The sequence below is a fragment of the Grammomys surdaster genome, unplaced genomic scaffold (assembly GCF_004785775.1).
Source record: "Grammomys surdaster isolate TR1022 unplaced genomic scaffold, NIH_TR_1.0 141, whole genome shotgun sequence".
NCBI classification, from domain to species: Eukaryota; Metazoa; Chordata; class Mammalia; order Rodentia; family Muridae; genus Grammomys; species Grammomys surdaster.
The window spans coordinates 3,699,426-3,723,317 of record NW_021604599.1 but is presented as its reverse complement, the minus strand read 5'-3'; the positions used below and the strand labels follow the sequence as shown (position 1 = coordinate 3,723,317).

Sequence of the window (23,892 nt, the reverse complement as noted above, 5' to 3'; positions counted from 1 at the left end):
AATATTAACTTGAATATTTCTATACAACAGTATAATTACAGCTTTGTGGAAAACATAAAGGGTATATACACAAAAACTGAAGAAAATGAATCAATTAATGATTTGTTGCTGCTATGTGTATGTTTGTATGTGTGTTTGTGAGTGTGTGTGTCTCTCTCTCCTCTCTCTCTCTCTCTCTCTCTCTCTCTCTCTCTCTCTCTGTGATGTGTGTGTGTGTGTGTGTGTGTGTGTGTGTGTAACTCAGTAGCTCAAATTTTCCTGGCCAGGCCATAGCCTCAAACTCATGGTAATTCTCCTGCCTCAGCCTCCCAAGTGCAGGGATCGCAAGGGCACATCACCACACCTGACTTTAGATATTCTTTTTATTACATTGATGAGCCAATGTGTAAACTCATCTTGGATGTCTCTATTTTATAATATAGTAATTCAAAACAGTTTTTCAAGACAATAAAGACTTGTGATCCCCACTGTTTCTGGTGACTGAGGCTCAGAGTTTCTGAGTGAGGCCTGTCATTGCTTCCTTCCCACCTCCCCGTGCTGAAATCCTGTCCCTGTTCAACATTTGGCTACTGAGCACTGATCTCATTGAAAAAAAAAGAAAAGTGTTTCTTATAAATGATGCAGTTTCTGTTTTAATTGATGCACTTTACCAGCCAGTCTTGGACAGACAACTCCAATTCCTGGCAGCTCACTCTCTTCTGAGTAATGCTGGGCTATCATCTACAGACCTCATACTCTATTAATATTGGTTGAAATTTAAAAATTACCTGAATGACAGCTACTGAGCAAGTTCTCTCTGAAATGCCTTTATAGACATTTCCTAACAATAATACTAGAAAATGAACATAATTTAATGACAGTTATTATTCATTTGAATTCCCTCTTCAGTTACTACTGCCCACTTGTTTGCACGGCTCAACAATTCTTTCTCCCACTCTTCTGCACATCCTCATAAAGGAAGTTACTCTGAAAAAAAATTACTTTAAGCTCACATGTCTAACCACAAATGGAGGCTTCCTTTCTCCCGGGAACTTGAAACTTTTTCCATGGTTCCGTTGAGTCGGCCGATGGAGATGGAGACGCTGAGGGGAGGGTCCCCGGGACTGTGTGCCTTTGGGGAGTTGGTCAGAATTTTTCTCCTTTGGCTTCTTTTTCCTGTTATTTGCCTGGACTCTTTGTTCATACGATTTTGAGAAAGATCTTTGCAATTTACATCTTTCTTCCTGAGAGCAGAAAATAAACAAATAAAGATTTGTTGTTCTGCTTCATTTTGTTCCTCCAGTGCTGGGAATCGAGCCTAAGGCCTTCGTTTGGAAGGCACTCTACCTGTGAGCTGTACCTCCAGCCAAAAATAGTCTTTTGATTGAAAAAAAAAAAAAGATAATTCAGTCAAGACTATAACTGTAATTAACTGAACATTTAAAAACTAAGAACACTGCCTCAAATTTATAAAACAAATCTTTAAAAAAGGATATTTCTCTAATTAACCTACCATTTAGCTTAACATAATTAGTATGGATAACTGACTAAAATCACATGTTTTAAATAATAACAGGGAGGCTTATTTGTATTAGGGGAAAATTTGAAAACAGCAGATACACACCAACTTCCTCCAAGCACAGGCAGATTATAGACATGGAGTAACATGGGAGGCATATACATATACACAGGGGTCCACTCATTTTACTTAAAAGGAATTAAGCATTGCTGTGTGTACAGCAATGAGAGCATGTCTAATGGCTCAGGGAGGCTGTTTAGAGTCAGGGTCTTACCATGTAGCCCAGACTTGCCCTTCAACCTGTAAGCAAGTTCCCACCTCAGCTTCCTGAGTGCTGGGATCATAGGTATGTGTCACCCTGAGCAGCTTAAAATGGTTTTAAAAATTAAAGCTAGCTGTCACAGTGAATCAATAAGCATCTTTGCTGAAAATCCTACTTTTACACGGAACAAGAACTCTGTCTGGCTCCTTTTTATTCCCCCAGCTGTTCTGTCTCCCCCATATCTTTGATGTGGGGGGTATCTGTGATGTGGGGGGTGGGGGAGGCTAGTGGTCTCATATTCTGGTTTTGATACCATCACTTAACCATCAGACTCTACTTGAACATCACTATTCTGAATTCACAGCAGACATACTCTAATGTGATGGTCTAAGCAAATGGTCTGAACACAGAAACCAAACCAAGCACAAACTGCACAGTTTATTATATGTTCAGTTTCATTTAAACTTAGCAAGCTGACTTCAGATTGACAGTCTTTAAATTGGAGTGGAGGTTGAGGGGTGGGGGGAACTCCTGCCATTTCTATCATAGCCCTCGTGATTATACTTACAGAAAAAAATCTGTTTTTACTCGGGAACACACATTCTAGGATGGCTGTCCTTGTAGAAAACTCTAGTTTGGGAGCAATGCCCTAAAAACAAGGCAGCACAAAGAGAACCAAATAAAATTACTGGAAACAATTCACTTGCCCATCTCATCTCCACCAGAAACCCACCAAGAACTCAAGTGTCCTGTGGTCCACATACGCAGAATACATTTTTTAAAACAGAAAATAAAACAAGTGCTAAACCAGGGGTTCTCAACTGGTGGGTTAAGGGGTTGCACATTTATATAGTGATTCATAAAAGTAGCAAAACTGCCGTTATAAAGGAGCAATGAAATAATCTTATGGTTGGGGGTCACCACAAAATGAGGAACTGTACTAAAGGGTCACAACAATAGGAAGGGTGAGGACCACTAGGTTAAGCACCTATGTGATGTATACTCAATACTAAGCTGAGGTTTAAGTCAATGAAGCACACTCCTAACTTGGAATACACACATACTCCTAACACAACCTTGTAAAGTGGATCCTAATACAATTTTCACTTGGACCAGAGTGATCTCGGACACAGGCTGGCAGTGGCAGAACTGGTCACTGGAGGCATCGGGGTAACAGTGTCTATGCTATTAGCTACTCTATCTAAAATATGGGATCATAAAAAAGAAATTAGTAAGGAAGGGGGCAGGTAGAGGGTCTTCTTCCCTATCTACTTGTTTTGGCAAACTTATATAAATCATTTATATTCATCAAGCCTAATCTTAACTACTAGATGTCTACTTCGATATGGTGCTTTATTATCTAAATGACTGATGAGGTTTAAAATGAAATAAAACAGCAATATATAGAAATACGGAGGGGAAAAAAAGCTAGGTGGAAGTGGGGCACCCCTTTAGTCCCAGCACTCAGGAGGCAGAGGCAGGAACATCTGTGACTTCAAGACCCGCCAGGCTATAGATCGAATTCTAGGACAGCCAGGACTACACAGGGAAACCCTGTCTCTAAAAACCAAAAAGAAAAAGAAAAGAAAAAAAGAGAGGAGGGAAGGAAAAAAAAAGAAAAATCTAATTGCTACTGAACTGATAAGAGACAGTAAGCAGGTGAATGGTTTGTCTGACTGTATAATTCATTCATCCTCATTTTCTACAGTAGTAAATAAAAACCAGGAAGAGTGAACTGAAAACATCTAAGAGAATTAGCATCATGTTTGCAGCTAAGAACAGAGAGCTGAAATATAAGAATTCCTGCTCTGCCACCCACCAGCTCTGTGAGCCCCGGCACATTCCTGACGTACAGCATATCCCCCTCCACTTGATGGGGGAGGAGATAGCAGTCCCTTCCTGGATGACAGTGACAGAACAAGCTATGCCATGCTGTGAGCTCAGCACACACCAGCAGTGAACATCAGTTGCTCCAGAAGCTTTGGCAATGGCTTCCATTTTGATTTGTGAAATGTTTCAGAGGAGCTGAATCTCTCTATCTATTTTTTTCTTATTTTTATTTATTTATTTATTTATTTATTTATTTATTTATTTTTACAAATTGTTGGTAGAGCTTGATAAAGTCAATTACAGAAAATGATATTTTTTTCATCTGGTACATGAGGGTATTCCGATCCATTTGAAAGCTGATAAATCACTTTCATTCATAAATAACTACAAATACAACTTCTTACAGGTTAGTCTTTCTATTCATGCCCAGAATATTCACCACATGACACTTGGGGACAAAAACAAGTGGTTCTCCTTGTTTTGATTTTGAAGGTGGCTTTTATTTAACTAGGAATTTGAGGAAAACAAAGTTGATCTAAGAGTTTCCTCAGGCCGGTTCCCCTGTACTTTTATTCCCTGTGACATCCTAACAGGCAACATGACAATAACTTGAAGCATTTAATGATGGGCACCTCACAGGAAGCCCAGGCTTAAGTTATACATGAAGATAATGCTGGAGAAAGAAAAAAACAAGGAGTTTCCGGAAAATTTGCAAGATCCTGAAAGATAACAGGAAGGGCTTAAAGTTCCTCGGGCATTTGGAATTCTGATTAGGACAAGGTTCGATGACTATTTATGTTTAGAATATCAGTCATCAGAAGCATTGCAGGAATTGAGGTTTTTCTGAACACAGTCTGAACAGTACTGGAACAGAGTGGGGACAGTGACATCTCACTAAATGATAACAATAACAATGCATAGCATAGAAACAGAAAGCATAGAAAAGAAAGTAGTAACCATGCTTCTTATAATTCCCAAAGATGTGGCCCTTTAAGTGGATGTCATCCAAGAGACATAAAAACCCATTTAAAAAGTGGTTGTTTCAAAGAATCAAAATGAATGTGTTGAATTTGGGTTTGGATAAATGCCTCCAAAGAGATTATCAGTTGACTATCTGCTGTACCACACATGGATCCCCAATGATTCCAGCCTCTAACAGTTCTCCTCTGATAAAGAAAATAGAGTATCAGCCTTGGCTAATTTGAAATTGTTAGGAAGAGTGTGACTAAAAAATGTAGAAGGTTACCTGGAGGTAGTGGCGCACACTTTTAATCCCAGCACTCGGGAGGCAGAGGCAAGTAGATCTCTGTGAGTTCGAGGCCAGCCTGGTCTACAGAGCTAGTTCCAGGACAGCCCAGGGCTATACAGAGAAACCCTCTAAAAGACTGTGTAGAAGGTTGAAGGCATAAAACAAATGTATGATATTATTGCTGTCGTTATTCTAATTAGTGACAACAACTGTGACCAAACAGATCTTCCTGTCAACATGTAATATGTAGTAGTTGAAAGAGGAACTTTCTAGGACATCATGTGACAACAGGATAGGTGAAAGATACAGCTTAGTTAAACAATAGAACTCTCAGCTCTTAGGTCAATACTAGAAATCAGTATAGTTTGGTGTCGTGAGCTGGGCATCTGACCATCGACAAAAACAGAACTAAAGAAACTAAGCAAGAAAAGCTACCTGCCCAAGGCCAACCCTGTCAGGAATGAAATGTTCACTCTCCAAGAACTTTTCTTCCTGTAGAAGCCCCTGTGGGAAGGTCACTCACTGGAAACCAAATAGCCGTCTTCATGAGCACCTCCCTCTGCATGCCAAGGTGTGAGGATGTCAGCTTGGGCTCAGGGAATAGGAAGTCTCGGGTGTTTTCTTCATAGTAGGCCAACTCTTCCCATGCTAGAACAAAAGGATAAAGGGCATAAGTAAATGTCTCCTACACCCCTCAAGTTTAAGAAAACAGATGCTCAGATGGCGTGCTAGCTAGCTTATATCAGAGGAGGGACCCTCCGTTGAGAAAATGGGTCCTTGAGATCATGCTATGATAGACTGTACCCTCAAACTATGAGCCCAAATAAATCCTTCCTTCCTTAGGTTGCTTTTGTCTGGATATTTTATCAAAGAAACAAGAAAAGCAACTAAGACAGAATATTGGTACCCAGAGTGGGATGGTTGCTACCATAAACTTGATTATGTGGTTCTTGGGTTTTTAAAACTAGTTGGCAGGATAAATGTAGAGGAGTTTGGAATTCTGGACTAGAAACTCTTTGATACTATAAGCATAGCCTAAAGGATCATTCTGGTAAAAGCTTTGAAGCCAAAAATGCTGAAAGAAAGGCAAATAGTAGAGGTCTAACCCATGAAGTTTCAGACAGCAGCAAGGCCCCTATCAGGAGCTGGAAGACGGCCATTCATGCGATAATCTGGGCATGGCTAGTTTCACTCTGGGCTAACCCTAAGAACTTGAGTGAATTTTAATGTAAAGGTAATAGGCTAATCAACTTTGTGGAAGAAATGTCAAGACAGGAGAAGATTGGGTTGTTGGTAAGAAAGCCCTTGTAATCTGTAAAGGGACGATTGTCACCGAGGAGAAACCTCCCCGCACTGCACTGGGACAACAGGAAGGGTGCCCTAAGCTCAAAACTACACCCCTTGGAGGATTTGTCTTATGAAGGTTCAAATGGAATTGAAGGAAGAAAGCTTGAAGTGAAAAAGGTCTCCTTCTCCTTGAAGGCACCTGGCTAGGGAAGTGTTTCCCAGGGCATCACATCTCAGTTGACACTGCATAGCCCAAGGAGCCATGCTTCACCTTGAGCTGGCACTGGTACTCAGAAATGTCATCCACATGCTACTGGATGTTGAGTCATAAAAGATGCAAGATTGATGGTGTCATGAAATCCTGCTCCATAGCTTCGGAGAACATCTGAGACCAGTAAAGGTGTGGCAGGGTCAGAGTCCTTACAAGGCAGCCATAAGAGGCCACTGTGCCAGGCTGTGGAGGAAGCTGTAAAATGTGAAGAATAGGTTCTAATGCAATCCCCAAGATGCTGGAGAGGCCGTGAGTGTAAGGCATCTACCAAACCAAGGGTGGTTGTGGGCATGGAGTAGAAACAAATAAACAGAAAAGGTGAATGTAATACAGGTTACATATCTGGAGGGATGGGGTATCTAAGCCCTGCGGAGCGCAGTCAGTTTCATCATGAGCCCTGATGCTGGACATGGAGCTGCAGGGCTTGATGTTCTCCATGCTGTCTTTGATCATCCTCCCCATACTCTGACCCCTCCACTTTTAGGATGGGGATGATAATTTGGGGCCATCCTATGTTGGAACTGCACAGCTTGTTTTCTATTTTATAGGGACTCATAGTTAGGAGATTGCCTTGAGTCTCAGACAGCGTTTGGGCTGTTATGGACAAAAGGAACGTTTGAAGGCAGATTGTGTTTGCGTTGGGAGATGAACTTGAGGCTTTGGAGAGAAGGGACGGGAGGTTAGGATTCAAAGAGACATGTTGGGTTGGGTTTGGAGAGACTCTGTGGTTAAGATGGCTTCCTACTTTTCCAGAGGATTCCATTTTAGTTCCCAGAACTTGTGTCAAGAGTCTCTCAACTGCCTATAACTCCAGCTCAAAAGGATAAGAGCATCTTCTGGCCTTCACAGGTACCCGCACATACATAGCATATATATATTCACATGGATACATGCACGTACATAAATAAAAATAATAAATTTTTTAAAGTGATATGTTTGGAGGACTGGAGAGAGAGCTCAGTAGTTAAGAGAGCTGGTTGCTCTGCTCTTCCAGAGGTCCTGAGTTCAATTCCCAGCAACCACATGGTGGCTCTCAACCATCTGTAATGAGGTCTGATGCCCTCTTCTGTTGTATAGGATACCTGAAGATAAAGCACTCATAATCATATAAATTATAAACAAATAAACCTTTTTGAAAAAGTATTTGGATATCAAGTTGACTAGAGTGGAGTTGGGATGGTTAATCTCTATTGTCAACTTAAAGGGACAGACTTATCTGGGAGACTGACATCTGGGCATGCCTGAGAGGTTATTGTCTTGTTTAGGTTAACTGAGTAGTAAGATTTACAGACTGTGGTTGGCACTACTCTCTGGGCTAGAGTCCTGGGCTATGTAAAAAGAAGAAAGTAAGTTGAATACAAGTACTTATCACTCTGTTTCTTGACTATAGATGAAATGTGACCGGCTAACCCTGTAACTTCCCCTTAGTGATAGACTATAACCTTGAATTATAATCCCCAATAAGCCATTCCTTCCTGGGTTCCTTTTGTCAGAGATTTTATCACAGGAAAGTAATTAAGATAATATTGAAATGGGGATTAGTTTAACCAATTAGAAAATCAGAAGGCTCAAAAGTATCTTAAAACTGTCTTCCAAGTTTGATCTTTTTTTTCAGTAACCCAAACAGCAGCCAGTGTGGAAATGTCAGCACATGATGTGATGTGACAGAGTCTGGGTAATAAAGAATGAGCATGCTCAGAGTGCCTACTCTTACAGGTCAAGTAAAATGACTGAAAGCACTCAGAGTTCTCAGTCAGCTGATGCCATAGACAATGACATCATCAGGACTTCAGTAAACACGTTCCCCCCACACACACACACACAAAAAGACTATAAGAAAAGAAAATTCTAGTAACTATGTCAGTTCGAAGGCTACCTTGTGTTTCTAGAGCATATGACAGTTATCACCATGCTTGCTTCTGGATAGAGTAGGTCACTGATTCTCCTTGAGAGAGTTTAGCACCTGTCATGATGCCACATGGCAAAGTAGTCATTCAAAGCTAGGTCTGCATAAATTCTTACTGTCTTCTAATGGCCGTTACTAACTGTGGTGGAAAACTGAGCTGGACTTGTTAAAGAGAAAGTATTAAGCTTAAGCCTGAGGAGAATAATAAAAAGAAAGCACCAAGCTCACAGTCACACAGTGTCACGCTGTCCCCTGTGTCTCACTTTTTCACACCTTTGTAAACTGAACAACCAGAGAGAGGGGTCTTCATTTCCTGGAGCAAAGTCACTGACTCTCATTATTCACTGCAGCAAGCTCCACGCAGATCTCAGCATGGCTACTGTATCCCTAACTTGAGGGTCACAGCCCTGTGTGTATCTGCAGATGCTGTGAAAACTGTCAAACAAGAATATGCTATCTACAGCAAAACAAAGAAGTAATGGCCAGCTGGTTAAAGAACCAGTCTCCAAGAACCAGCATGATCCATATGATCATCCTACGCTTGACCCTATACTTGACTTTATGCAAATTGCATTTATTCAGTTAATACCAAAGACTGCTGCTGCTGCCATGTGCCACATGGGTGTAATTAACTGATGTATCTGCACATCCTCTGACGCTGAGTGAAACTGTTATTTTCAGCAATTTAAACTGGGTGTCGGCCGGGCAGTGGTGGCACACACCTTTAGTCCCAGCACTTGGGAGGCAGAAGCAGATGGATTTCTGAGTTCCAGGCCAGCCTGGTCTACAGAGTGAGTTCCAGGACAGCCAGGGCTACACAGAAAAACCCTGTCTCAAAACAAACAAACAAACAAACAAACAAACAAACTGGGTGTCACTACACTCGCAATCTGAAACTGGAGGGCTGTGAACATAAAGCAAGCACAATAAGGCTCCCATTCCGCATGGGACTAACTCCTGCATTATAAACGGTCTGCATGCTGCCAGCTTGACTAGTCAAACAACTATTCTTATAACCTCATGGGTAGATATCTGTGTCACATGGAAAACACATACATCCCAGCACTCAAGAGGGTCAGACAGGAGGATCATGGGTTCAAAGCCAGACTAGGCTTAACTAAAAAAACTAATAGTCCAAAAACACATAAACTTCTAGAAAGTAAGTACACACAATGTCCTATGAATAGTCTAGATAACTGTATATAGGCTCTGTCTGTGTTACCTTAGCACTACATACATATGCCAACACATACATACTAAGTGTGCTTTTAAAAGGCTAAAACAATGCACAGTAAACTGTCATAAAGTATCTCTCAGGAACTGTTAATGAGTGAGTTCTAGTTACTTTTCATCTATATAATCATTTGTTAGTCGAAATTTTTTCAATATTTAGATATTGGGTATTTTTTAATTAGTACAAAATTAACCAATACCAAAATAAACATGACCCTATTCTATTAACATAAAATGTAACTTGCCAATTCACGGGGTTATATGTTTAAACATAAAATTGGGTCAAACAAGAAAAAAATTATGGAAAAAACCTCAATGACCTGGTTTTAGCCTGTCCTCTTTTTTTTTTGGCTAAAAAAAAAATCATTCAGTAAGTATTTCTGAGTAGCAGGTAGGAGGCATTGCTCTGTATTGTCTACGAAAACAAGTAATTCTTGAATGGATAGCCTCATACGGCATTATTCAAGTATCTATACCTAGATTCACACCATAATCTGTAGATACTGGTATCTAAGTGCCTGTTTGTCTAGGTTGACACCATAACACTAAGATTGTGTGAAGCTAGGGACACCTAGATTCACAGAGTAACACCTGCATGCCCATGTGTTCCCATATTCACCCCACACATCCAAGGACTCCTCTGGATTCACACTGTCGTGTCTGAATGGCTGCAGCTAGATTCAGACTAGAACATCTGCGTGCATGTTCACAGCACTTGTCCCCACATTCACACCACAGTATTCGAGCATCTATGTACAGATTCAGACCTTAATATTCAAGTGCCTATCCCTAATTCACACTGTAATATCCATGCTAGACTCACTCTGCAATAATTCAAGGGCTCATCCCTATATTCTTAAGAGTGTAGAGTTCTTATCTGTTTACAGGGCTACCTTTGCAAACAAACAAACAAACAAACAAGAAGCAGATGACTAGCTCTACACACCACTCCTGATCCCCTGGCCTACCCCAGGGATGTCCAATTAGAGATGACAACCTTCATGGAAAGCCTCTACTCAAGTCTCCCCCTTTAGCCGAGACATCTATCCAGCTCACCACTCTCTTCTCAGTAACTCTCAGGAAAAAAGAAAGTTCACTTAAGAAAATATCTACATGGTTCAATGAAAGAGATATATATGTATTGATCATAACTGATTAAAGACTTGAATAAATATAAATTTATAGCAAAGGGAAATGCTTGCATCCAAACCTCATTCTGCAAGCAATAAAAAACAACGAGGAAGCCAGGCAGTGGTGCTGCACACCTTTAATCCCAGCACTGGGGAGGCAGAGGCAGGCAAATCTCTGAGTTCAAGGACAACCTGGTCTACAGAGTGAATTCTGGGACAGCAGGGGCTACACAGAAAAAAGCTGTCTTAAAAAACAAAACAAAAGACACAATGACCATTACCAGAAGGAAAATAAAAACAAAAACAAATCATAATATAGGAAAAAATTGAGACTTTTGGCATACTATATCTAAATAAAAGCAGTCATAATATGATAAAACATTTCTAAACAAATTACTATACAACCCAAAAGTCAAAAATTCAAATGATAATGCCCTGCTTAGCCAAAACAGGAGAAATAGGCACGCTCTACTGTTCTGGATGAGTAGTATACCATTAGAAATTATTCAGTCATAAGGAAAACTGAAATCCTGTTCCCCATTCATTCTTTCAAGATGAGATGGTAAGTTTAGAAGTTTGTTTGTTGGCATATTACCTGGAGACACTAGCTGTACTAATTCAAACCTGGTTAGGAAGCCTAAGAAAGAAGAAAATGAGATTTTAATATTTAATTTTAATATTTCAGAGAATTAAATGCTAAATTAAAACTGCCATATCTCATTTATACTACTGGTAATAACAGTATTGTGGGCCCTCTGTAGTCACAGATACCCTAAATGGAGATTCTACAACAGTCTTTCAGCCACCTACAAACAGAAAACATTTAAAAAGTAATTGTATCTGTACTAACATACATATTCTGGTCTCATTATTCTCTAAACAATGCAGAATAACAACTTCATACAAAATTTACACTAATAATATACAGATAATCCCAATTACATGGGATATACACACAGAGAGACACACAGACAACCACACTATAGGTTATAAGCAAATTTTAAATCATTTTACTTATGGTCTTTGAGCATCTATGTACTTTGGTTTGTGAGGAGGTCCTGGAACCATCTTCTCAAGGACACCACAGATTAAGTATAATTTAAACTATAGCAACAATGAAACAGGTCGGGATAAAGTGGGGGAGTGGAGCAAAGACGAGTGAGCAACAAAATTTGCATTTTGCTTTATGGAAAGTATATAATATTTTGTCTCTTAAAGGTATGTTAGGGGCTGGAGAAATGCCTGGTCAAGAGAGCACATCGCTCTTGCAGGGGATACAAGTTTTCTTCTTAGCCCCCATGTCAGGCAGCTAACAGGTGCCTGTAACTCCAGCTCCGGAAAATCTGATCCCCTCTCAAGCCTTTGTGGACACCTATGAATACATACGGCACACAGACACACATAAATAAAAGTATGTATATCTATAAAGTACTATAACAGCAATATACTTTTCATTTTAAAGCTTGAAACCCAAGTGCTAGTATTGATCAATGCAAAAGTTTAGCTCGCCTAAAAAGCATGCCATCTGACTATACAAATGTGACATAAATATATATCACGATGTTTCTTCAGATTAAAATATTTTTACAGATGCTGTCTAAAACATCTGTAAAGATAAGACTGAGACTTCAATCTTGGCCAGGAGGAATGGATGACTCAGCAAGATAAAGCATGTGTCACTCAAGCCTGATGATGTGAACAAAATCCTCAGAACCCTCAGAAGCAAGAGATAACTACTCCTAAAAGCTATCCTTTGACTTCTACATGTGGACCAACACTCACATCACACACACACACACACACACACACACACACACACACTAGCTAAAGCAATCTCCAAGCAAAAAGCACACTGCTGGGGCTATCACGATGCCTGATTCAAGTCATATCATAGAGCTACAGTAACAAAACCAACACAGTACTGGCAGAAAAGATCATGTCAAACAATACAGTAGAGTAGCCAGGGACCAGAATACACACCAGAGAAGACAACTTCTTCAACAAATGGTGCTGGGGAAACTAGAGAACCACTGATAGAGAATGGAGCTCCATCCTTACCTCTTGCCCTGTACAAAAAACCAATTAGAAAGAGACCAAAGATCTTAATATGAGAGTGAGCCTGTAAGGGGAAACACTTTAACATACAAGGAAAGGCAAAAAGTTTCTGGAAACGATGCCAACAGCTCAAGAAGTGATACCAAGAACTGAACAGAAGGGATTGCCTGAAATTAGGTCTTCTGCATAGAAAGGGGAAATGGAAAAGAGCTAAAGAACTCAAGAGAAGGGCTGGAGAGATGGCACAGTGGTTAAGAGCACTGAGTGCTCCTCCAGAGATCCTGAGTTCAATTCCCAGCAACCACATGGTGGCTCACAACCATCTGTAATGGGGTCTGGTGTCCTCTAATGGTGTGTCTGAAGAGAGCAATGGTGGTGTACTCATATCCATATAAATCTTTAAAAAAAAAGAACTGAAGAGAAGTCTTCACCAACTATATATCTGGCAAAGGATTAATATCAAGAATGTATAAAGAACTCCCAAAACTTAATGTCAAAAATCAAACAACCCAATCAACAAATGAGCTAATGAAAGGAGTACACAATAGTCAAAAGATGAAACCCAGATTAGCAATAAGCACATGAAAAACGGCAGGTGTAATGGCACACACCTGTAACCCAAGCACTTAGGAGCTGGCAACAGGCAAATCGGGAGTCAAGGCCATTGTCAACTGCATAGTGAGTTTCAAGCCAGCCTGACCTATATGAGACCTAGTCTGATAAAAATGAAAAATGTTCACCACCTTTAGGCATAAAGAGAACACAAATTAAAAACTACAGAGAGATTTCCCTCTCAGACCAATTAAACTAGATATCAAGAAAATAACAAATGTTGGTAAAAATCTGGGAAAGGGAGGACCATTATACATTACTGGTGGGAATGTGAATTACTCCATTCAATATAGAGGTTTTGCAAAAGAACTAAAAAGGATCATATGACCTAGCTATATCACTTTTTGGCATATACCCAAAGAACTCAAGGCAATATACTACCAAAATACCTACACCAAAATACTCATTTTTACTGCAGTGCTATTCACAACAGCCAAGGCAGAGAATCAGGCCCGCCGATCCTCAACAGACGAAGAAAGCACACTGTACATACACGGTGGAGATTTATTCTTACTGTCTTGGTTACTTTTCCATTGCTGTGATAAGACACCATGACCAAAGTAACTTATAAAAGAAAATGTTTAATTTGTGGCTCACAGTGGCAGAGGGTTAGAGTCCATGACAACTCATGGCAGGGAGCATGGTAGCAAGCGGGCAGGCAGGCCAGCAGGCTTGGTGCTGGAACAGTAGCTGAGAACTCACATCTTGATCAGGAGACACTAGGAATGGCACAGACTTTTGAAATCTCAAAGCCCATCCCCCAGTGACATCTTGTCAACAAAGTCATACCGCCAAATCCTTGTGCCAAAACAGGAGCACAAGTATTCATTCAAATATATAAGCCTATGGTACTATTCTTATTCAAACCACCACATAGACATAAAGAAGAATAAATGTAAGTTATTAGCAATAGAAAATAGGTGTAACTGTAGACTATCACCACATTAAGTGAAAGTCAGACACAGACAAATATTAGATATTGTCTTTCATTTAAGTTTTGGGATTCTTTATAAAGAAAACCTATAACTTCGTTTTAAAGACAGACAATCCAATTAAAAAGTAAGAAGAAAACATGAATAGCCATTTCTCCAAAGTACACTCAACCCCATTAGCTATTAGAGGCATGCAAAGCAATGATAAGAAAGCACTTCATGCCTGCAGGCTTCAACCAATCAAAAATGAGTGAAAGAAACAAGGATCGGCCAGAACAGGGAAAAGAATGAAACCTGCAAACACTGCTGGTCCAATGATTCAGCTGCTCTGGTAAGTAGTGCAGGAGGCTTACAAAGTTATTACACATGTTGTAAGTTACTGTGACCCAGCAGTACTACTTACAAGAGTGTTTGTATATGTTCATGTACATAAACATGTGTGTGTGTATGTGCATGAGTGTATCCAAGAGAATTGAGAACACATTTCCATATAAAAACTTATATGGAAAACATAAATATTCACAACATCATTATTCACCATAGTCTACAGAGCAGAAGCAACCCATGTGTCCATTAATTGATGACTGGAAAGATAACATGTGATAAAGTCGTATAATGGAATGTTAGACAGTGGGGTATTGGCAAATTCTATAATATAAATGAACTTTAAAACATTATGCTAAGGGAAAGAAACCAATCATAGAGGACCATAGACTATACAGTCTCCTTCATGTAAGATATGCAAAATAAGCACATGTCTGCTAACTGGGTATGGTGGTACACACTTGCAACCTCAACACTCGGGAGACGGAGAGAGGAGTTCGAGGCTAGCCTGGGCTCTGGGATAGACTGGCATCTGCATTCGATAGAAGAGTAAGAGGAGTTATAAGTAGTAACAATTAACAGGTATAAAGTTTCTTTTTGTGGTATTAAAAATGTTCTAATCAAATGATCTAATTAATTGTTGCAACAACATCCAGTTTAATGTTTATAATAACCAAACAGAATAATGTCATCCAGAAAAATCATGTCTATACTACAAAATTTTCTTGTGTTTTGTTTTTAAAGATAATATCTCCTGTAGCCCAAGCTAGCCTCAAGCTAGCCTCAAGCTAGCTAGATTATCAAGGTTAATCTTGAATTCCCGATCCTCTTGCCTCTGCCTTCTAAGAACTGGAGTTAAGAGTCCTGTGCCACCACATCTGGTTCCACATCTGTATTAAGAAGAATGTTTATAGCAATTTAAGATAGTGGTTCAGGAAAGTGGTGAGATGACTCAGGGGTGAAGTCACACAGGCCCAAGGACCCAAGTTTTAGCTCAAGAACTCAAAACAGGCTGGGCAGTGGTGGTGCACACTTTTAGTCCCAGCAATTGGGAGGCAGAGGCAGGTAGATTTCTGAGTTCGAGGCCAGCCTGGTCTACAGAGTGAGTTCCAGGACAGCCAGGGCTATACAGAGACACCCTGTCTCGAAAACTCAAAAACCAACTCCCTCCCCCAAAAAAGAACTCAAAACAGAAGGAGGGAACCAATTCCCCAACATTGTCCTCTGTCTCAAGCACACACTGTACACTCATACCCATATTTATAGGCACATAATGATAATTGTTATCATTGTATTTATTTTTACTTTTAAAATAAGAAATATTTATTATTAATATTGTTATTATTATTATTTTATATAATAAATTAACATTTTTAAAGGTTGATAGATGACATCTGCCTATATAATCCCAGTGTCCTGACAGTGGAGGCAGAAGGAGAGAGTTCAAGGCCAGCCTAAACTACTTAGCAAGATTATGTCCCTAAAAATCAACCAAGCGACACAAAAAATAAATAAAACATGAGCTAAATTTCACCATAGAATTTCCCTAAGTTTAAATGTTGATCAAACACAAATATCACACTTCAGTAGCAGCAGAGTTCTGTACATAGGAGTCTTTTTTTTTTTCTTCTAAGTACCTACTTTCTAAAAGTTCTGCGACAGCTCCAGGATCTATTGCCTCTTCAAATACCTACAGAGAAAAACAGGGGAAAGAAATTTTCAAAGTTTTACTAAAAGGTATTTCTATAAACCATACTCTATGTTCTGCCATGGGATTAGCATATACAAACATCAAGCCATGTGATATTTTAGCATTCAAAAGGAACATTTTTAAGAAGCATGTGGCAAAAGTACAACAAATGGCTGTAATATGGAGGAATTAAAATTATCAGAACGATAAGTGCAAAGAAATGTGAGTTAGCTGAATGTATCGCATGCTTAAAATGCCATCAGTTTGACCCACTCCACAAGCAAACACACCTTGCATCAACGTGGGTCTTGAATGCATAGAAAAACATTCTGCATACAGGAGGTACACATCAAGTGCTAATTAGATGACTCTTCTGTCTATGCAATTGGTTATGCTAAACAGGAAGACAGAGTTTACCCATGTGTAACACCAAAGACAAGTAGTGTTGGGAGTGACTTCAATCATCGAACACAGGAAAAACGTTACTATATCACCTTAAACATCGTCAGATCTGTGGGTTTTCTTTAAACAAAAGGTTCCAAGTCAGCACTGACAAAGAACAGGCCCTTCTGAAAGCAAACGGTTTTCAACTGTTCTTCAGTAGAACCTTTAACCTTTAAACTTCTAATTTAAATAATGCTTAAAGTTAAGCATGGTTCAAATTCTGCTTGAGATTTTAAAGCCAGGTCTCCTTTGAGGGCAAAATTGGGCAGTGCTTTGCCTACTTGTGTTTTCTAAGTAAATACAGGTAACATTTTTTTTCCTAAACTCTTTCAATAATTATATCCTTCCATTTCACACTGTTAACAGTTGGATTGTGTCCCTGTCAATACTCACAGGTTGACATCGAACCCTAGTCTCCCAGAATATGATCTGATTTCCAAATGGGATCAATACAAATATGTTTAGTTAAACTTTGAATGAGGTCCTAGTGGAACAGGTTGGGCATTTAACACATGATTGATGTCTTTTTATTTAAGTGAGTATTTAAGCATAAAATTTCATGTTTTTAAAGTTAAAAATAAACAAAAATAAATTTATGAGTGCACTTGAGCAGGAAAAAAAAAATTCAGAAACCATACAGAACTCAAAAGGAGTCACTATTACAAATCAGGCATAAAGTTTTCTATTCTGACATGCAACCCAGAGAAAGCAAATATAGTACTTGGTTAGAGTAGACAGAGCCAGCACAGGTCACAAACCCAGCAAGGGCACCTGACATTCTGATCAATGAAGTGTCTACTTTTGTTTTACAGTTCACATGTATCTTCTTTTGCCTTAAAGAACTGGAGCTCCTCTGGCTAATGATCAGACTGTTTTGAATTTCATGTGCTATGGAGAATAAATGGTTAAGTGGTACATACTGGAGTTATGATGCTATGAACCAGTGTTTCTCAGCCTTCCTAATGCTGCAACCCATTAAGAGAGCTCCTCATGTTGTGGTGACCCCAGCCATAAAATTATTTCCATTCCTACTCCATAACTGCAATTTTGCTGCTATTATGAATCATAACAGCATAATCTGTGTTTTTCAATGGTCTTAGGAGACCCCAGTGAAAGAGTCAAACTTTCCCAAGGGGTTACAACTCACAGGTTGAGAACCACTGTTATAAACCAAAGAACTAGCTTCCATCATGCTTCAGGAAGTAGTGTGGCCCCCACGGACATTCTTTGACGCCTAGTCTCCAGTACTGTGAGATAGTAAGTTTGCTGCTACTTCTGCATGTCAGTTCTAAGAATCTAACATATCTACATGGAAGGGTTTTCTCAAGGGTGATCTGAAGCAAATGGTCAGCTTAGTCTACTCAAATACAATGGCTCACGAATTTTTATGAGGGATTTGTTTACCCAAATGCTTTTAAGTTATTCAAATCTAAGCCATGCAAAGGGCTTGTGGGGAACGAAAATGCTTTTGCTATGTGCTACACGCGTTTTCAGCTATAGAACGGAACAGATCTCAAGAAACCTGGAACTAGAAGAAACTAGAATATGAGCCTAAACAACTTTTGTTTTAGAAAAAGAAAAAAAAAATGATCCCACAGTATGTTTGCCGAGTAATCTCAGGCTTTCCCACCCAGCAAGAGAGAAGGGTGAATATCAGGCATTCTCCTTTTCAAAAACAGAGCAGGGCGGCTTAGGTTAAGTTCCCAAGGTATTCATGGATGTATCATGCCCTGTTTGCACAATTTTGTATCTATGTGCTTTCTTACAATTCTGTCTTAGAAGTCTTGTACAGGGCCAGCAATTGATGAATGGGGAAAATGTTGGGGATGGGGAACCTCTCATTTTCAGCACCTACTTCGCACCCTGTCCATCACCCTCATATGGCCAGTAGAATAATCTGGGTTCTGACTGTATTTTCCAGGATATTAACCATTTACTGTTTTACCCAACCAGCTTGATATATGCTTTCAAATGAATAGACTTCAGTTTTTTTAAAATGCTACAATCTTCATCTTTTCTCTCATCATTGAATTAAAAGAGATAGGAGGGTTTCTGGAAAGCATCTTCAATGTGAATCAATGTGATACAGTCTTCCCTCTACCCCAAAAGTCCACCTTAGGGGACACTGGGCAAAACCATTAGGCTTACTAAAGATTATTCCAATTTCATCTCCAAATCCAAAACCAATGCCTTAGGGTGTTGTCCGTGATTGCAGAGTATTGAATAGTCTGCAATCACAGATAACTTTACTGTATTGCAGTGGGAAGCCCTGGCCAGTGTTTTTTGCAAGTTTTAAAATCATGATTGCACTCATTGGAATGGAATCTAGCCCTTGCTACTATTAACTATATAACACACACATGACTTAAGGAAACTCAAAAAAAAAAAAAATAGGGACAGCTTTCTTGTTTAATTACAGGCTTTCAATTACCAGGTAGCGCTGACTTGGTTATAGTTTTAAGTTATGTTTCTTAAGAAAGTTTTTCTTAAGTTCTACAGTTTATTAATAGCCTCTTTCATAAATGCAATACAACTGTCTCTAACACCTCCAAGAACATTCAGAACCGCTCTCTGCTCCAGTTAAAAAAAATGCCATGGGAGTTCCAAGAATAGAAAGTATCCACCAGGGTATTTAGCACTCAATTGACAGAACTTGGCTCAGGCCTGCATAGCAAAAAGCAAGACTTCCAAACTGTGGTTTTTTGCCTCAAGGTCGCTTGTACTTTTTACACTGTGTTAAAAATGAAAAAAAAATGTACAAAACCGCTATTCTTTATGACTATAAAACTGGCTTCAGACGGAAAACCCACTGAGAGGTCAAAATCACCTTCTCAAATCTCATGCTCTGTTGAATCACAATAGGGAACACAGAGGGAAAGCAGTCTGTCTCCAGGTACTGATTCAGAAGGTAGACTCCAAGGTACACAACTTCCTTGTCCGGCAGGAACACTCCCGGGCAAGAAATCTTAAAAAGAAAAAGAAGGCAATCAGGAATTGTTTTTGTGCAGCGAGGCTCTTTATCCTAACCTCCCATAGCACTGAAATGACGCCATCACTGCGTCCTTCACTTGCACTTAACAGCTTCTCCATCCTCCCACCTCTGCTCAAGCTGGCTCTCCCGGTTCCCTCCCACGTCTCCGCCAGGTGTCACAATCGTGCTCTGCGGCTCCTCGGCCCGCCCTCCGGGATGGCAGTGCGGAAGCGGAAGAGGCTGACGGGCCGGGAAGCCTGTCTCCGGTCTGGCCGGGTCCCCGGGACCGGCCGCCCGCCGTGATGCCGAGCCCCCGGAGGACCATCGAGGGGCGGCCGCTGGGCTCCTCGGGCGGAAGCAGCGTCCCAGGCAGCCCGGCCCACGGCGGCGGCGGCGGCAGGTTCGAGTTCCAATCGCTGCTGAACTGCCGCGCGGGCGCGGATCCCGCCTGCGCCCGGCTGCGCGCGTCCGACAGCCCGGTGCACCGGCGCGGCTCCTTCCCTCTGGCCGCCGCGGGCCCCGCACAGGCAGCCCCGGCCCCGCCGCCGGAGGACGCCCGCATGAACTTGAACCCGTCCTTCCTGGGCATCGCCCTGCGCTCCCTGCTGGCCATCGATCTATGGCTGTCCAAGAAGCTGGGGGTGTGTGCTGGGGAGAGCTCGGCCTGGGGCAGCGTGCGACCCCTGATGAAGCTGCTGGAGATCTCGGGGCATGGCATCCCCTGGTTGCTCGGCACCCTCTACTGCCTGCTTAGGAGCGACAGCTGGGCCGGACGCGAAGTGCTGATGAACCTGCTCTTCGCCCTGCTGTTGGACCTGCTGCTGGTGGCTGTGATTAAAGGGCTGGTCCGCAGGCGCCGACCCGCGCACAATCAGATGGACATGTTTTTCACCCTCTCGGTGGACAAGTACTCCTTTCCCTCGGGCCATGCCACGAGGGCCGCTCTGGTGTCGCGGTTCATCCTGAACCACCTGGTACTGGCCATTCCACTCAGGGTGCTGGTGGTCCTGTGGGCCTTTGTCTTGGGTCTCTCCAGGGTCATGCTTGGGCGCCACAACGTCACTGATGTGGCTTTTGGCTTTTTTCTGGGCTACATGCAGTACAGCATTGTGGATTATTGCTGGCTGTCACCCCACAATGTTCCAGTTCTTTTTGTACTGTGGAATCAACAGTGACAACATCTCATTGATTGTTGGCACCACAAGGTCTGAAGGGTTCCACATTCGAGGATTCTGACCTAAGCCAGAGCCATCCAGTCGCCCCTCAGACATTTTGGGCGGCCTTTGGGAATTCTGGGATCCCACTGTCTTGACAAGTTTCCTAGACCGGAGCTCATGCTGGCTATTACTGAACACTGGCCATACTAGAGAAACAAAGTCTATTGTGTATGTATTCGACAGCTATCTATCTCCAAGACAACTGCAAAGATATCAAGCTGGCTGACTATGTGATTACTATTTAAAGTTGACAGAATAGTGTTAATGAGTAATTACACCCCCCCAAAAAATGTTGTTACTTGTAAATTGAATTTTAAGAGCCATTAGCTAGATAAACCATGTGCTATTCCCAGCCCTTTACCTAGATTTTAAACAATATTTTAAAAGTTCAAGACAGATTTTTTTCCCCCAGTTTACTCTCTGAACATCTGTTGCTATAACTGAAGCTTTTTCCTTGTGCTTCCTTAAGCTCTCCCACCTTCGTGGACTTGGTAGTAAGAGGTTCCAGGGAGTACTTGCCTTTCTTCTCCCTGTACCTCTCAAACGGTCTTTAGATATTTACTTTCCACTACTCTTTAACATTATCTTTTAGCACTCAGAACAGACCAAGATGTCAAAGAAGACATACTCAAAAGGCGGGCTTGTTTAAGGCTTCCACAGAAGTGTAAGTATGAGATTACTGCTTCATTTCCTGACACCTTGACAAGTAGCATACCAGGGGGCAAGAAGCTGAGCTGCTGGGGAGAGGTAGGCAGACCAGGAAGTAGGCCAGGGGCAGGAAATGAAGCCCTGCTGTCTGCCATCTCTACTGAATAGAGCAAATGATCCTCTATTAACTAAAAAAATAGAAGAGTGATGTGGTTCTTTCCAGTGCGCCTACATAGCGTTGCTGTGTGTACCACAGGATGACTGCATGCTCCTTTCCCTATCGATCCCACTGTGCTGTATCCAGGACTTAACTTGAAACTTTTCAGGAAAGCCTATTGCCCAATGTGAGCGTTAGGTATAACTCTTAAATTTCTGTTTACATTGAAAGCTGTTCATTCACGGTGCCTCCCCCACTCCTAAGACCAAAGATGACCAAATAACATGGTAGACTCTGATTATTGTCTGACCTAGAAAGACCAAAGAGGTTATGTCCATTAAATCTGTAAATGCTGCTGTGTCTGGAAAGAAAGCCTTTAAATCACCGGTGGAAGTGGCGCCAACAGATAATCTCAATGGCCAGTTGTTCCGGCATTTATAAATAGAAAGGCCTGTGGGCTGTGGGCTAATGTTCAAGGACGGGACTGTAGAAAGTGGAAGCGATAAACCAGTTCTCAGTAGGAGGAAGTGGGACGTTTGTGAGTGGGGATTAGGGACACCAATAGGAACAGCTCCTTTGATAAAACAGTTACTACATTCCCACGACAACCTAAACACAGACTACCTCTTTCCTTATCAGATCTGCTAAGCTGTGAGGTTCTAAGAGGTCTGGGTGTGTTGTTTAACCTTTTGAAGATCACATTTCATTATAACATTCCGGCCAGACATTTGAAAATGACGTTTGTTCTTATAGTGTCCCCAAGTCTGCTGAGGGCCCATCTTCTAGTTTCTATTTCTAGTTGCACTTCTGAAATTTCATGTTTTGTTTGCTGGCTTTTAAAATATAGATCAGATCAATTTTCCCGACTTCATGAATAATCCTAAATTCACTAGAGTAAAAAACTGATTTCTTTGTTAATTACTTGTACAATGAAGGATGCCTTTTCAAAATAAACTGGTAATGTTGAATGGTATGAGGTGAAATCTTTAATTTCTGCCTTGCTGTAAAAGAGATCACTTGGCTTCTTGGGGGTTCCTTCCTCATCCTGAACACTTAAAATTGATACAGCCCAACTGAGAACTGTCAGCAAAATGGAACCAAAACCAGGACCCTTTCGTTTTCCTTTCATTTCTACACACTCAGTGAAACCTTAAGAGTTTACTAATTGCATAGCATCTAGCTGAAGTTCCATGCGGTAGGTACCCTGTTAACATCCACTTGTAACTATGGCCTAAGCTCCTTTTTAACCAGGAGGCCAAGCTCCATGCCAGTCTTGGAGGACAGGAGAGCAAAACAAAAGGAATGGCTGACTCCCAAATGGGAATAGAAAAGTCACTGTGCCCCTGCACCTCATTTAAGGAGGAGTTAAATCCTCCTTATCACAAAGTGATAAGGGTTATCACAAAATATTGTTAGCTCAATTACCCTGTTGAAATTAGCAATCCAAAGGGAAACAGCTTTGATTCCTAGAGGTGGGACACTTATCAAAAGAGGAGCTTTAAAAATTATATATTCTTTGATTACTTTTTTAAAAATTTAAATTTTTTCACAAAGTATCTTTAAAAAACGAAAACTCTGCTTGAACCTAAGTCAGAATTGTTTTAAAGAAGCCAAAAACTATGTTGGTTTTGGGAAGAAAGGTGAAAGACGAAACAGATTGAACTAAAGGCTAAGAGGTCCAAGGGAACTAAATGTGTGAAATCTTAGGGTCAGAAGGACAGATCTGTCCCCAAAGCAGGTGTGTGTGTGTGTGAAGTGAGCAAGGGAGAACTCGGGGTGTCTTACCGCCCGGATCTGGAGCTCCACCACCACTTCCATAGGCATCCTTCCCTGTGCACCGCAAAGATCCTTTTGTGCTGAGCCTTGAACCAATTATTTCTTAGTTTACATCAAGGCAAGTGTTTTCCAGAAGCTTCCCTGACCCCCACCCCTTCCCCTTTGTTCCCCCATCAGTGCTCCCAGCCCAGGTCCCTCCCACTGGGACTGGTATCTCACAACAAGCTTTGGAGTGTAAGCTTTCAGAAGACCGAAGCATCCGGTTGCCATGGACACTCAAACGCTCAACCTTCTCCTCTGGAACTCCTAGGAGGCTGAGACACAGGCGTGCTTAATGCTCTGCTGGGAGGGAACTGGACCTCTTCTCTGCTTCTCTGGCCCTGTGACTGTCTAAGGGCCT

The 23,892-nt window shown here is 41.2% G+C and overlaps 2 protein-coding genes across 3 annotated transcripts in view; one reads left to right on the top strand and one right to left on the bottom strand.

Moving 5' to 3' along the window:
* Spata6l (spermatogenesis associated 6 like) overlaps positions 1-23,655 on the bottom strand; it is a 40,644-nt gene extending 16,989 nt beyond the window's left edge. The window contains exons 1-7 of one of the 2 annotated variants that reach the window (XM_028764040.1): positions 23,502-23,655; positions 19,551-19,688; positions 16,231-16,279; positions 11,262-11,303; positions 5,363-5,487; positions 2,329-2,409; positions 993-1,223 (exon numbers count right to left, since the gene is read on the bottom strand). In XM_028764040.1, coding sequence (XP_028619873.1) covers positions 993-1,223; positions 2,329-2,409; positions 5,363-5,487; positions 11,262-11,303; positions 16,231-16,279; positions 19,551-19,688; positions 23,502-23,540 — 705 coding nt within the window. In that variant the 5' untranslated portion in view covers positions 23,541-23,655. Of the gene's footprint in view, positions 1-992; positions 1,224-2,328; positions 2,410-5,362; positions 5,488-11,261; positions 11,304-16,230; positions 16,280-19,550; positions 19,689-19,821; positions 20,145-23,501 lie in introns of those variants that run through there. The other variant, XM_028764041.1, reaches the window with a different exon arrangement.
* Positions 19,922-22,689, top strand: Plpp6 (phospholipid phosphatase 6). The gene has a single exon (XM_028764042.1). It carries the CDS (start codon positions 19,997-19,999, stop codon positions 20,867-20,869), a length of 873 nt encoding a protein of 290 aa, XP_028619875.1. The 5' UTR covers positions 19,922-19,996; the 3' UTR covers positions 20,870-22,689.
* Positions 23,656-23,892: the final 237 nt, after the last annotated feature.

Coding starts and splice junctions, on each gene's coding strand:
- Plpp6 (XM_028764042.1), top strand. CDS start 19,997: ATGCCGAGCCCCCGGAGGACCATCGAGGGGCGGCCGCTGGGCTCCTCG.